Source organism: Vigna unguiculata, chromosome 3, assembly GCF_004118075.2.
Source record: "Vigna unguiculata cultivar IT97K-499-35 chromosome 3, ASM411807v1, whole genome shotgun sequence".
Taxonomy (NCBI): domain Eukaryota; kingdom Viridiplantae; phylum Streptophyta; class Magnoliopsida; order Fabales; family Fabaceae; genus Vigna; species Vigna unguiculata.
The window spans coordinates 47948728-47964746 of record NC_040281.1 but is presented as its reverse complement, the minus strand read 5'-3'; the positions used below and the strand labels follow the sequence as shown (position 1 = coordinate 47964746).

At 29.0% G+C, this 16019-nt stretch overlaps 1 protein-coding gene across 1 annotated transcript; it reads right to left on the bottom strand.

Annotated features, from left to right (window-relative positions):
* Positions 1-2516: 2516 nt before the first annotated feature.
* LOC114177318 (protein NRT1/ PTR FAMILY 7.3-like) lies at positions 2517-8264 on the bottom strand. Its single transcript, XM_028062608.1, has 5 exons — positions 8091-8264; positions 7810-7924; positions 4927-5144; positions 4254-4816; positions 2517-4001 (listed from the first exon to the last, which is right to left on the bottom strand). The coding sequence occupies exons 1-5, from the start codon at positions 8115-8117 to the stop codon at positions 3131-3133; spliced, it is 1794 nt and encodes a 597-aa protein (XP_027918409.1). The 5' UTR covers positions 8118-8264; the 3' UTR covers positions 2517-3130.
* Positions 8265-16019: the final 7755 nt, after the last annotated feature.

The window sequence follows — 16019 nt, the reverse complement described above, 5'->3', positions numbered from 1 at the left end:
TGATTCTAGGTTGGTCAATTGTAAATGAATTTTCAAACTTAAAGATGGTAATCCAAGAACTAATCAATGAAAATTCAAGGCAAGACTAGTGGCTAGAGGCTTTACTCAGAGAGAAGTTTATTATAATAATGTTTCCTCTCCTATGGTAAAGCACAAATCCATATGGATGTTGTTAGCTATGGTTGTTGAGCTTAACCTTAAGCTGGAACAGATAGCTGTTAAAGCTGCATCTCTATATAGAGATTTAGAAGAAATCATCTATATGAAGCAACTAAAAGGATCTTAGGTAAGAGATAAAGAGGATTATGTTTATAAACTAAATAAATCCATGTATGGTTTGAAATAATCACCGAGGCAATGGAACAAGCAATTTGACCAGTCCTTTGCAAGTATTGGATTTGAATAGAGCAAGTGTGATACTTGTGTTTACTTCAAGTTTATAGTAGAAGACCACTGCATAGTGTTGTTGTATGTTGATGATATTCTGATAACAAGAAATAGTTAGCCTGAGATTGAGAAGGCTAAGGTTGAGCTAAATAACAAATTTGATATGGAGGATCTTGGAGTTTCTTAGAAGATTATGGGGATTGAGATCATTAGATGCGTTTTGAAGCATTTATACGTGTCTCAAGGAACCTACCTTAGAAAAATCCTTTTGGGATTACAAACTCCAAACCTGTTTTCACACCTCTTGCTTCTCATTATAAGTTGAGTGTTGAGTATCTCCTGTGATAATGTAGGAACAAAGTTATATTGATGATATTCCATATGCAAACATCATTGGGTATTGATTATGCGGTGGTTTTGTACGCCCGACATAGCCTATGTTAGAGTGTTGTTGGCAGGTTCATGTTAAATGGCAGTGCAAGCTCACCCTTTAGCTCTTAAGTGGATTCTTCATTGTTTGAAGAGATCGCTTGGAAGAGTTTTAGTTTTTCATGGATCTGCCAGGGATGGTCCCGTAGAATGTTATGTTGACTTGGACTACTTTAGGTGCTTGGACACCTAAAAATTTCTCATAGATTATGTGTTTACTATGTATGGTACTGCAATAAGCTAGAAGGTCAATCTAGAAAAGGTAGTGACTTTGTCAACCACTGAAACAAAGTAAATTACCATGACAAAAGCAAGTGAAGGAAGTATTATGGCTACACGGTCTCTCTAGAGAGCTAAATGTGCAAGACATGTTGTCAGTGTCTACTGTGGCAACAACAATGCTACAAAGCTACATTTCATAAGGTAGTAGATTGCTCGAGGATATGTGAAGGTGATAAAATGAAAGTATCAACAAATCATAATCCCTCTAATATGATTACTAAGCTTCTATTAGGGAGATTTTTCTTTCATTGCTTGGATTTGATCAAACTAATTGTTGATTAAGCCTGTAAAGGGCTTACTGGTAGCTAGTCATTCTTAGTGAGAAGATTTATGCTGAACCAAGGTGGAGATTTGTGAAGATTGTTTCGGTACAATTTTGATGGGGTTCCTAAACTGTCTAACTGCATCAGACCGTCCAGTAGAAGATGTATATCTTCTAGTATCAATCTGGATAGTCTTGGTAGAATGTTTAGTCTCTTATCGTCTATTGAGACTAGTACTATTTGGAGAAGCCGCTAAATGACGTTTCAGCTCTATACCAGGACACTCTGTTTATGTGTCTTCTCGAATAGTTTAGATGTGTTTCATGATAATTAGTTATGGTTATGTTGTATATATAAGAACACATATCCTCAATTACTATTAATTGAGAGTTATTGTTCAAGTATAATAACAAAAACTGTGACAATTGAGCAAGAGTTATATCTGAGAGAGAAACTTTGAATTGTGACATCTGTTCATAGTGGATTTGATCTTGGACATAGAAGTTCGTTATTGCTTCAATTGAATCTTATTGATTTTGTGCGATTCTTTCTTGTTCTTCTCTGTATATCTTCTACCTGTTTTTGTTTGTGATTTCTCTTTATTATCGAATTATCGTTTTTGTGGTAGATGCTTCTACAGTTAATTTGATTTGAGGTATTCCACAACAATGTTTGTAAGTTGCATGCAATATTAGTCGTCGGTTGGTTTAGATGTATTGAAGTAGTCATATACATTACTCTTGTTTGAGAGTGAGTCGTAAGACGATGGTAAAGTTTGTGTCTTCATGACCAGATGATTATGGGTCTAAATCTAGGAACAGTATTTTTACATATTAAAGTGAAAGATTACGCGATGACTCTCTCCTATATCTTTGCAAAGCTAGGAGCCTCTGGCACTCGAAAGTTAGTTTTACACCAGACTCTTGATTTATTTATTTTTTTCAATATGAATGATTGTTTATAAGTTATTCTATCTATGCTATGCAGTCACTCGTCTAAATTAGGATGTATAAGAAAACCCTTAGTTTTTTAGTTAATGGATTGCCCATGATTGCAATGTTTGTCCTGTTCCACTTCTGAGCATGAATGCTAAAAACATGTGTTAGCACTGGGAGGAGAGGCATACAGTAGGTAGGATCTGTAAATAGCTGGTAATAGGAGAATAATATTTCAATCCCGGAAATTAAGATGATATATTCAGTGTTAACAATGGAACTTACAAAGACTCAAAGAAAGGAGACTTAAAGTGGCCCTGAAACTGTCATTGTCTCTTCAAAAACTCTAGTTTTACACAACCTGGATAAAAAAAACATAGACTGAAAATATAGGGCTTTGTTTGGTTTGTGAAAAGATTATTGTTTTCATGTTCAGTTTCATAAATATTTACAAAAATGATACCTTATTTCCACTTTATTTAGATTTCAAAATTTTGTACAAGAACCGGTTGAAAACAACATTTTGTTGCTTTTACCATTTGCCATACAAAATTTTGAAAGCAAGGATATAAATGGAGAGAAGGTAACATCTGAGTAATTATTTGCATAAACAAAAATGAAAACAAAAAGGTTTTCTCAAACCAAACAAACCGTTAGCTGAACGAAAACAATGACTAGTTGTAAGAGACTCGGGTAAAAGGGCTTCTCTAACCGAAACCAGCCACTTTTTCTTGCGACAGCAACTATAGCTCAAGTTAATTTGACTAGTTGATCCCTTCTTTCTCTTATTTATATATGCTGTTATCGTAGCCTTTGTTGGTTGTTCATCGCAAATTATACTTTATAGCTACCAGGCATATCATTCTTTTCATATTTCCCTTCCAGCTGTATACTCTTGAACCACTTTGCACATACAATATAAACGATCAAGTCTATTGATGTCAAGGCAGCTAAGAGGAAGTAAAACCTATCTAGATGACCTCTGTTTAAGTTTCCAGGGATCCACCCTGGCATGTGATCCTCGGTGGAGATCTTCATAACGATACTAACAAGTAAGCTACTTACATAGTTCCCAAGAGAGATGGACGTCATGCAAAGGGCACTTCCAAAGCTTTTTAAACCATCTGGTGTTTGAGCATTGAAGAACTCTAGCTGGCCTACATACATAAAAACTTCAGAAGCTCCAATTAGTGCATATTGAGGAATTTGCCAAAAGATGCTTAGAGAGCTTGTCCCACTGCAGTGGGGGCATCCTGTTTTTGCATATTTAAGCCTGTAGCATTCAACTATTCCAGCTGAAACCATTGCCATTACAGCTATAACAAGCCCAATCCCCATTCTCTGAAGCTCAGTAAGACCCTTGGAACTTGTCTTTTTAAGTCGTCCCACTAGTGGATCAATCACTCTACGGTAGAAGAAAATGAAGACAGCTACGCTGAGGATGTCAAAGCTAGACATGCTTGCAGGTGGTATTCTAAAATGGGAAATTGTAGTTTTCATGGCAGCCCCTTGTTCTACAAAAAGAGAAGCCATTTGTGTGAAAACCACTGAGTAGATTATGGTGCAGAGCCAAATTGGAAGAAGTCTTAGTATACACTTCACTTCTTCAACTTGAGTTATAGGACAGAGACGCCAGGGGTTATGAAGGCCTCTTTTTTGGTCTTCTACGTCTCTGGTAGATATAAATGCTGCTCTGTCCAGAAACCTGCAAAGCAGATGACAAATGTCAAATTGCTATAGTTTGGTAGAATGAAGAATGACCAATTATTCAGAAACTGTTTGGTGTTTAATTTTTAAGTTGTGCCATGGTTTAAGCAAAATGATTAATTGATGACATCAATACAGTAAAAGCATTCCATGCAACCTCTGATCTACAACTATAAGGTATTAACATGAATTATATTGAGAAGTATTTAAATATATGTGTTTTCATCTGGAAATAGCTTCTAATACTTACTTGAATCCGTCGGTGTGAAGAATCTTTCTGTTGCCATTAGTGGGAGATTCATTTTCATCCATGACATATAGATCCTCTTCATTTGATGTCATATGAGCTCCCCATTTCCTTAATGCAGCAACAAGGACTTGGCCGAACCTTGAAAGAGGATTGCCACTGGGTTTGAAGTGTCTATATCTTGGGGTCCCAAGAAGAAATAAAACAAGGGCAGCAAAAGCAGAACCTGCAGACGCCCAGAACCCAAGTGCCCACAATCCTTCATCTTCAAAGTAGCCTAGAATTGTGTTTGAGAAGAGTGAACCAAGGTTCAAAGCCAAGTAGAAGTAGCTAAAGAAGGCAACCTTTGAGTAACCCTCCTTAGAGTGCTCCTCGTCAAACTGGTCAGCTCCAAATGTAGCAATATTTGGCTGATACCCTCCATTCCCCAAAGCAATGAGATAGATTGAGAGGTAGAACATCCCCATCTCCAAGCTTGAATGTTTCCCACATGAAATAGTTTCATTTCCACAACCTTTCGGCCTAATCAAGGAGAGGTATGATGAAATGGACAAGGACACCAGGCCCTGTTATTTCAAACCAGAATATTAGTTAATTACCCGAGGAATGCATTGGCTTGAAATTAAAGAGGGAGGAGAATAAGGAAGTGAAATGAGATCAAGAGGATATCACTTACTATCACAAAAATGACCTGAAAGATGGCACAAGTTTTGTATCTTCCCCAGTAAGAGTCACTTAGGAAAGCACCCACAAGAGAGAAGATGTATACTGTGCCAGTCCACTTGCTAACATTGTTTGCAGCATCAGCATTGTTTTGCCCCATCACTCTTGTCAGGAATAGCACTAGGTTCACCCCTACTCCAAAGAATGCTAAGGTTGCCAGACCTTGGTTCACTGATTGATACCATCAAGAAAATAAACAGTGTCAAAATAGTGTTTATTAGTATTGTAAATTGTGATATTTGAATACACTCACATGCATCCTTGCTTTAAGTGCACTAAAGCTGTAACTTGTTTGCGTTATCCCAGTAGTTCTATTAGTCTTTAATTACGTATTTTGCAGATAGACTTTCAAATTGTTGCAAATTCAGCTAAGAAACATGCAAATTTTATTCTCAGTTAATTGTTTAACTCATATCTATCTAACGTGGGTATAAAGGTATGTGCAGAGGGGAGAAATATAGATGTGTTAACATGCATGGATAAATCAATCAGGGTTACCATAACTCGCAAAGAGTGTTGGATCACGTCACTTGAGAATATATTGAAGGCCGATTATAATAATAATAATGGCAGGTCCGTAGTTCACTGTGAATGGTGCATTCCCCACTAACAAGCATTATAAGCCACCACAATTAACATGCACACATGATACTTAATAATATAATTTTAGATATTCCAGGTTTTGGTTTTGGAAAGCACACGCTTATAGTCATGTAATGATAATGGTTTCACACACAAAAATAAATAACACTTGGAATTTTCTGCTATAAATAAACCCTTTTTATCTACTATTGTTAATTAAAATATACAGCCTGGCATTAATTCTGTAATGAGAGAAGTGTATAAAAAACTTGGCTATATCAAGTGTTTTGGTTTTGTGATTTTGGCCATTTGTTTCCTAAAATTTTAATTTTAGAAGAAAAATATATTCTACTTATAAAATTTATTGAAGACTGATTGGTCGATGATCTTATTCGAAAAAAATGTATTTCTGATTGCGACTCATATTTCAGTAGTAGCAAGATGGCGACTCTCTTTCTTGCTTTCCACACACAAACAAAAATCTCAATTTGCATGATTGAAGAATCAGGAATTATCTAAAGCCAACCAAAACAAAAAATAATATTCATACAAGGTTATATTCCGAATAGTTTAAAGTTGAAATTATTTATTTATTACGAAGTATCTTTTCTGTTCTCAACTAAGGTATTTGTAAATTAATTAAAATTCGTTTTTGTTGGATTCCTTACTATACCATCCCTATAGAAACAAAAACAAAAAAAACAAAAGATATATTATCTCCGCATGTGTGTACTTTTGCATCTAAAAAACAATCACATAATTCTGTATATGTACATGCACGTTACTTATTTGCTCACTTCTCTGCACACACGAAAAAGTCTCAGAACTAACTTAACAATTCCAATAATACTTGGCTGCTTCTGACCTACCAATTTCCCTTAACCTTTAATGGTGTGCTTATGTTATATTTGGAACAAACTTCTGAATAGGTCACTCAGCATTTATTAATTATTCTTCCCTCTTACTATTATACTATCTATATCAATCATTTAAAAAATAATTGCTAAAAAAATCAATAAATGATGTATTTTTATCATAAAATATTTATATTGATAATATCAAACATTATACTTTCTACCTGCTGTACTAATAATTATCATTCAAATGTAAATATCAAAATTAATTCAAAATACTTGAAATGATATGAATTAAAATATAATAAGCAAAAATTACTTAAAAAAAAATATAAACATACCAACTAATTTAACTAGCTGCAAGTTCTCTTATAGGAAGTAATGCTATAACACATCTTCTAATACACTCTTTTTAATTCAGACCATTACGTGTTAAAATTACTAAAATTACAAAAGTAAAAGAAGAAGTTATTAAATGAGAATGAGAACCTTATGGTGTATGTTGTTTTAATAAAATTTAGTGAGTAAAAAAGAAATATATTAAAAAGTATGATTTTAATATATATTTGTTATCGGTACGAATGTGTGTTAGCTGCAATGAATTGGGTCTGTATTTACCAAATGTATAGATAACATTGCTTGCACACATTGGTTGGTTCATGGTCACACATCCATTGTTAAGGACACGTGGCAACGACCCACGTCATGCAGGATCCTAACACTGGTTACGTGTCAGGAACGTATTCCCTTAAAATGCATGCTAATTTCTTCACTCTCCCTCTCCTTTCTCAATTATTGTGTTCTTTTATCAGTATTCAGAATCTCTCTCTCTCTTTCTCTCTCTCTCACACACACAACTGGATCAAGAAAAAGTACATCACTGATCCAACAAGATATATAGTGAGGTGGAGTAGAATTTTCAGCCAGGAATCGCAAGCTGCTAATTTAAAACCTTTGATTTTTTGTAAATCGAATGGAGCACGAGGTTCCTGCATTTAAGATGTGTCGTTTTCTACTGAGTGAAACTGATAAGATGACGAAGAAGCCTTGTTTGTTTGTGAAACAATCCTAAAGGCAAATTCTAGAGTTCTTTCAGTGATAAGCTATCTAAAGTACACACATGTATTCATCAAATTTTATGCTAGCTGGAACAAGGTTCTTCAAACTTCTACGGCTCCAACTTCTGCCACGAGTCATCACCCCTATCATCAGCTGCTACTACACTTCACGTATCTACCATCAGATACTACTTCACGTTTCTTTCTCTCTCTCACATACACAATTCATGAAATCAATAACACCTTTGTTCATTCGTAGGATTTAAAATCATTTGATGCATTACAGAACCATGAAACATAATGAAAAATGATGATATATTTATATTTGAAATTGAAACTTACACAGCACTATGGTTCCGGCAACCCATCTCCCAGATTTGGCTCTGATTGCAGGACGACCGTGCCAATCAACGCTTCCATCCAGAGTTAACTCTTCTGTGTCATCTTTGAACTTTACCTGCAGATTGATTTCAACATTTAAAAGAAATGACACATTTTCCATAGATATGTGGTGGAGAATGCATGCATGCAGTTATCTGCAGATGAAGGGAGTATATATAGAAAAAAAAGAAGAGAAAAGGGTAAGCTGAGAAGAAAGGATTTGAAGTTTGTTATATATATACCTGTTTGGAGAGTTCTAAGCAGGCCATTGATGATGTGAAAGTGATGAAAGTTGAAGAGAAAGTTGTGTTAACTTCTCAACCTGCTATGGAATGCAGGTGAGAGAGGTGAAGCAGAGGAAGGTGTTAATATGAGTGAAGGCTTTTAGAAGAAGAATGAAATTTACACATGATGCAGAGGGGTTGGGTGTATCCAATAAATAGGGGAAGCAGAGATGGCTTCAACGGTCCAGATTTCAGAGTACAGAAGTGGGGACATCCCACGTGTCATCGTCTATAATATAACTTTATAAAAAAATATATAAAATACACTCACTTTATAAATTATATGAATACTTTATGTACACAATAATTGTCACATTAATTAATATATGTATAAAAAAAATGAAAAAAAAAAATAAGGTTATCTAAGAAAATATAACATATTTACTAAAAGAATTCGGGTGAAGTGATTTTTAAGATTTTACTGAGATAATTTCAGACTACAGAACTCAAAGAATGCTAATTTACAAATTATTCATCGATGCATAAATGACACTGAGGTTCTTGTTGGATATGCACCAGTGTCTCTTGTCATCTGAATTTGTTGGTCATAACTTTATAATATTTTTTTCTTTTTTTCTTCTTATTTCCCCAAGTTGTTTGATGTAATAATACATGCACTCCGGCATCCACATATTATTTTCTTTTTAATTTTTTGCAATGAAATTATTAAGAATAAATAATGAACAAATTAATTACTTACTTTTTTAAGAGAAAAAACGTTGATTTAATATCTCAGATGATGTAAAAAAATATAAATTCATTCCTTAATCTTATGTTATAATATTGCAAAACTAAATCTTATGACAATCAAAATTCTTACATTTTTAAACTTAGATCAAAATTTTCGATTTAAAAATAAATAAATTTAGAGTTTCTTATATTTCACTTACTTAATTAACCATTCAACTAATTGTTAATAAAGAGTATAATTGTTTAATTATTATTTTTCAAACATTTAAGAAAATAAATATGTATTATAATATTAGGTGGTTATTTTTATCATAAGTAAACATCGAGTGAAATTAAAATAATTAGACTTATATCAAATCAAAATCAAAATCAAAATACAATACAATACATATGAAATGGCAGCTACCAATAAATGCAAAGAATTTCTTTTGGACTGAAATATACGGCAAGTCGATATCATATTTAGCACCCACATAAAATCGGTTTTTAATTTTCTTTAATTTTTTATATATCTTCATTTTCTCCTTTTTACCTTCAAATTTATAGATATAATTTAAGTAATTTATTAGAATGTTGGTATTTTTATTGTTGTTAAAATATATTTATTCATAGCTAGCCTTTTACTAAAGTATTTCAGCCTCTAAACTGGTAAGTGGAAACTTATGAGTATTGAGTAACATATCAATAAAATCTTGTTTTTAAAATGATAAATTACTCAATTTTTTTCATACTTTCAATTTTATTGTTCAAAATCGTTTGAAAATGTTTTTTGTTTTTTTTTTAAGAAAGTAAAATAAATCCTTATTTATTGTGTTTTTTTTCTATGAAGAGAAAAGCTATAAGAATACATACTTTGTTTAAAAATATAGATATCATTTTATTTTATATTATATTATATATATATATATATATATATATATATATATATATATATATATATATATATATATCAAATATAGAACATTATCCGGAACAAGATTATAAAATTCAACTATAAGTAACGTCTAACCTAATGAAAATAAACGCCCAATTTAAATAATTAATGAAAGTTATGACCAAGCATTATTCCCTCGTGTGGTCAATTATTAGTATTTATAGTTTGACGTTTAAGATTCTTAATTGGCCCTGTTTATTTTAAGGTTAGACATGATTCATTATTTTTTGATAGAATCGATAGTGAACATTTTAGGATAAGTTTTACACTAATTTCAACCGTATAATTATATTAAAACACACATTTTTATAAGAATGTGATAACTATTTCGTTGTCATTTAAACTCACAACTCACACTTGTTTTCTCCTTCTACTTTTTAGATTTTATTTAGTTGTTATTTAAAATTATCATTTAATATTTGTGTTTAGTATGCATATTAATATTAATATTTATAATTATCGTTGACCGCATATTATTATATATATATATATATATATATATATATTATAATCATTATATACATATTAATAAAATACTTTTTTGTCATAATATTTTAGAAATATGAAATTTTTAGTTCCAGTTTCATATTAGAAAAAAGTAGATCAAGGAAAAAAAAAAACTAAAAAGTTGTAACTTTTTTAAAATTGAATAATTAAATTAAACCTATTTAATCAATCAACTCATAATATATCAAGTTAATCTCATTGTTTTAAAACTTACTTATAAGTGAACCAAATTGAATTAATCTATCAAATAATCAACTCACGATGTCAGGGTATCATAAATAAAATTACTACAACAAATAAAATTAAAATGTGGTTTAATATGCAAGGTTTGTAGACGTATCTTTCCTTTTTTTTTCTTCTTTTCTTATTTTCTCTCTCTGTTTTTTTTTTCATGTTCTGTTTTCTTTCTTCATAACAATCTCTTTGATTTTGAAGTCCTTTTTCATCTTTTCACAAATAAATTCAACTAATGAAGGTGGTCAATAACTTAGTACTTTTAATAGAACAAAACCAAATTTAAAGTAACATTTTTTCTCAATATTTTATCTATTGTCATCTTTGGATTTATATGTAATTATTTTAAGGTTTCAAAATTAGTAAATGTTATTATTTCAGTTAGTTCAGTTTTGGACTTATATTTTGGTTGATTGGATAATAGTCCATTGTGTTCTTAAGAGTTTGACATGTTTCCAATTATACTTTAATTATAATTTGTTATTACTTGGAACAGAAACAACTAATAAGTAAAAGCTATTTGAATTATAGTTGAATTTGATACTAATTGGTGTAACTTATTTAATATTGTAACGGTTGAAGTGATTGCGCTTGTAAGTTGAGAAGTGTGGATTAATTTGGTTGTTATGTGTTAGATATGAAATTTAATTCAAATAGTCAAATTAAGAACGAAGGTTTAATAGTATTAGATATATAAAATAATGTGAAAGTATATTAGAAACAATGTAAAAGTGAATAATTAAAATTTAAAAGTAATTGAAGTATACTTTTTAGTGAGTTTTTTTTTTTTTTTTTACTTGTTTTGAGTGTTAACTAATGTACCGATACTTCAACTTGGATCATGTATTTGTGTCTGACACGTATCATATTCAATACTTTATATGATACTTTACCGATACTTATCAATGAAGTATCTAATTTAAAAAATTATAGTACACTGCAAGAAAATATTTGAATAATGACCAATTTTTGTGACAACAAATAATTAGTCACTATATAGTGATCAATTTAGATACCAATCTAAAAACTAAAAATTATTAACAACTAAAATAGTTCCAAAAAATTATAACTGATATTTAAATTGATAAGTAAAATAATTTTTATTATGAATTGTTTCTAAATTTTTCACTAACATTAGTTACTAAGGTTTTGACTATCAAAATAATTAATTTCTAAATTGGTTAGTAACATTAGCTACCAAAGTTTTGACTACCAAAATAATTTGTCTCTAATTAGAAAATTGGTCTCTAACATATTTTTAGTTACTAAAATTGATCATTATTTAAGAATTTTCTTGTAGTAGTACTTTTATGATGACTAATTTATATTTTTTATGTTGACACCTTTAGTAATATAGTTTTAATTCATATATTTATTATGTTTTTAAGAATTATTGTACATTTTTCAATATTCATATATCACGTATCTATTACATATCGTATCTTATTATTTTCAAAATAAATGTATCGACGTATCAAATACGTGTCATATCCGATACACATATCGTATCCTTGATATATAAAATAATATGAAAGTGTATTAGAAACTATGTAAAAGTGAATAATTGAAAATTTAAAAGTAATTGAAGTATACTTTTTAGTGAGTTTTTTTTTTTTACTTGTTTTGAGTGTTAACTAACAGTATTTTATTTTAGTTGGTTTACAAAGAAATGGTTGAATTTTTTAAATTTTCTAATTATACATAATCTATCTAATTGATAAGAATTTCTTTAACAGATCTCATCCAAAGAGCAAATGATCTTCTCTAAATTATTTCGCTCAACAATATTAATGAATTTGTCCAAAGGATCTCAACTTAGAGTAATAAACACATGTATAATTTAAATTTGTTAATCGAATTATAATTGACTCAATGAATTTGTTTTTTAAGTTATATTTGAAATGTATGCTTATATATATATATATATATATATATATATATATATAGTTTTTTTTTTACTTAATTGAAAGATTAAAACTAGTTAACGTGACAGGGTTAGTAAATATTAAGTGGATTCTATTAGTGTGCCTAAATAGATGTAATGTAATTTATTTAAGTAAATATTGGTTATATTATAATATAATATGTCTTTAGTATTTATTTAAATTAAAATTGACTAAGTCAATACTAATTTATACTAATAAAACCACATAGACTACGCGTTTGTGTATGACTTTTTTTATAATAATAAAAGTTAATAAAATAATTAAGATTAAAAAAATGGTAAAATCGAAAAAATAAAAGTTAAATTTAATGAAACAATCACAGGTAAAATTAATAAAATAATTATTTTAATTAAAAAAACTTTTATTCAAAAAATAAAATTGGAAAATAAATGTGAACACCTGCCTTCTTCACAATGAATAGAAACAGTAAATCATTTGTAAACCAAAGGTCTACGGTTCAAGGTGATAAATATTTTCATTCATAATTTTTCTCAATTTCTATATTAATCTTCTTATATTAATCTTCTTATATTCACATTCTTCATCCATACTCATAAATTTTTTAATCACAATTATTTCCTTCATCCACACTTGTCTTATTTATTCATAATCATCTCTTTCGTTTATATTTGACTTCTTCATCAATATTCATCTTCTTTATTTGTATCCATTTCCAACATTCACACATCTCCTACATCCACATTCATCTTCTTCATTTCCTTTATCAACACTCATTTTATCCACTACATTTTTTTTTTCATTTTTCGTTTATATTTTCTTTTGTTGATGATGAAGACCCTATATGATAAACTTGTTCTTTTGAAATTACTAACATTAACGTATGCCAAATTAATGCAACTTAAATTAATAATAAACATAAATTTTATATTAACATCGACGAAATCAACACTAGGCTTAAGCATGCTAAACTGCATTAATATTAAATATCAATTTAAAAATTATTTATGAATTAACATCAAATTAGTGATGCTACTTAGAATTCACCTTTAAAAATTAATATCAATGACTCAAATTTTATATTTCATAGTTTTTTAGTCGTAAACATGTATATGAAACCAATTTAACGCTATTTACTAATTAGTGTCAACTTTTAATCAACGTTAAATATTTATTTTATTGTCATTACACTTAATATACATATTATGTAAAATGTGATAATTATTTTGTACACTATAAAAAAATATTTAAATAATTAATAATAAATTCTAGAGACATAAAATAATTAATCACTATAATGGTTAATTTATAAACTAAAAATTAGTATCTAAAATAGTCACCATTATAAATACAAAATTATAATTAGTACCAATCTAAACACAAATTTTTTTGGTAGTAAAATCTTTTGTAGCTAATATTTGTAACCAATTTAGACTATAATTGATTACTAATTATAATTTTTAATTTACAATAGTGACTTATTTAGTTCATAAATTAGTATCTAAATTAATCACTATAGTAAAAAAAATATTTTTTGTCTCTAAAATTGATTATTTAAAAATTTTCTTACAAGGAAATCCACTAAAGGTGAGATTTCTAAAGTGATATGATTTTGAAAAGAATTAATAAATTTAGATTGACATAACTTATTTTTGTTTGAATTATATTTTGAATATGTATATTATCACCAATTGTTGATAATTTATCCTTTGTATGTTTTTTATGGATTTTATAATATATTTAAAGAGAGATGCTCTTCGTCAATTTCTAGATATTATAAATATAACCATTTTATTATATGTTTGATAAGAGAATTTGTCTTTTTATTTATTAGAAACTTATTCAATATATAAAATGCAATATTTTATAATATAAGAAGAAAAATAAAATGTAATATTATTATCATCATAAAACAGAATATTTGATAATAATAAAAGAAAATAAAAATATATATAATAACTTTTAGAAAATACGCATGAATTGAAAAGTAGCATGATCTAATCATCTTGTGGACGAATATGTTTAGTTGATAAAATAGCATAATGGAATTTTATGGTGAGTTTGGAGGGAAAAAGAATAATAAGCTAGAAGACAAACGTGTCATACATGGGCAGCTTACACAGAAAAAAATACTGATTCACATGGAATTTAATTTGCACATGTTTGGTGGCAGCAGTGTCTTAAATTAATAACATAAACATTATGCATGCATATTCACCCACTTCATTTTTGTGTTAATAATTTTATATAAACACCAGCTTTTTGGGCACTATCACTAAGCAAAGAAGAGCGTAGCTAATATACTTTTGTCATTTCTCGATTGTCATTTTATATATATTAAAATATTTATTGTACTACAACTTATATAATATAATAAGGTTAAGTTTTAGTAATTCTACTAAAAAAATTGTTCTCAACAAAAGTTTGTTAGCTATTATGAACTTCAAAACATTTGTTATAAAAGTTAGATCAGGATTTTTCTAGTTTTTTTTTTTAAGAAGATTTTATTTACAAAGCATAAATGATATTGGATGTTCAATTTCAAAAAATTTAACCATAAGCCCATAACATTCACTAAAGAATTTAAAGAAATTTTTGCAAGAAACATATAAGCTTATCATTCACTAAAGAATTTAAAGATATTTTTATAAGAAACATACTATATGAATCTAACAATTTTTCATAAGTCTTTTCAACAAATTTCCTACTTACCTAAATCTCTTTATATATATTTTTTTCTTTTCAAAATTTCAAATTGAAAAAATATTCATTAAAATATTCTTCTTCTTTATTTTAGACATTTTTGAAAAGAAAATAATATCATCTTAAAGTTCTTAGTTTTATGCATACCCATAAAAAAAATACGGGACAGGTCAAGATATTGATTGAGTTTGCTGGTTCGCAAAAGCTCTACTCGCATAACCGACAATCCGCGCGGGCTAGAAGTGGGACAGGACGGCCATGTCCCTGGCTCATAAAGAAAAAAAGTTAAATTATTCCAGAGGTTTCTATTTTTGTAACGAAATCTCAAATAGGTCCCCTCATTTTTATTTGACTCAATTGGGTCCCTATAGTGGAAGATTTGTTGCAATTGGGTCCTTTTTCTTAGTAGTACTCTAACGGGTTAACTATGTGCCACGTGTCAACACGTGATTTTTTTTGATTTTTTTAATTTTGATTATTTTTAAATAATTTAAAAAAAATATAGATTGCCACATGTCGATCTGACATTGTGTCACGTGACAGAGACAACGTGATGTGACAATGGTAGTGTTACATGTCACTATTGGATGTGAAAAGTCTCAATGCAGTTTCTATATTTGTTATTTTGTCTCAATTTGGTCCAAATTTTTTTAAAACTGAATCAATTTTATCCCTATATCAAATTTAATTTTTATATAAATTTTACAATGATATTTTTATTATAATTGATATTTTTAACAAAATTAAGTTTATTTAAATGTATATTTTGCATTGAACTTTATTTAAATATTTTTTAAATATTTATATATCAATAATTTATAGATAAATGTTAGAGTTGGTTTAAAAATAATAAATTTATAAATTGAATTGTAAAATTTTAAATAAATATATTTATTTTAAATTGTTATAAAATTG

What these genes read in the sequence shown, in the direction of transcription:
- LOC114177318 (XM_028062608.1), bottom strand. Translation starts at nt 8,117, where the DNA reads ATGGCCTGCTTAGAACTCTCCAAACAG. An exon ending in GCTTAGAACTCTCCAAACAG is followed by an intron (nt 7,925 to 8,090) that starts GTATATATATAA and finishes ATCAATCTGCAG; the next exon opens with GTAAAGTTCAAAGATGACAC. An exon ending in CTTCACACCGACGGATTCAA is followed by an intron (nt 4,002 to 4,253) that starts GTAAGTATTAGA and finishes TCTGCTTTGCAG; the next exon opens with GTTTCTGGACAGAGCAGCAT.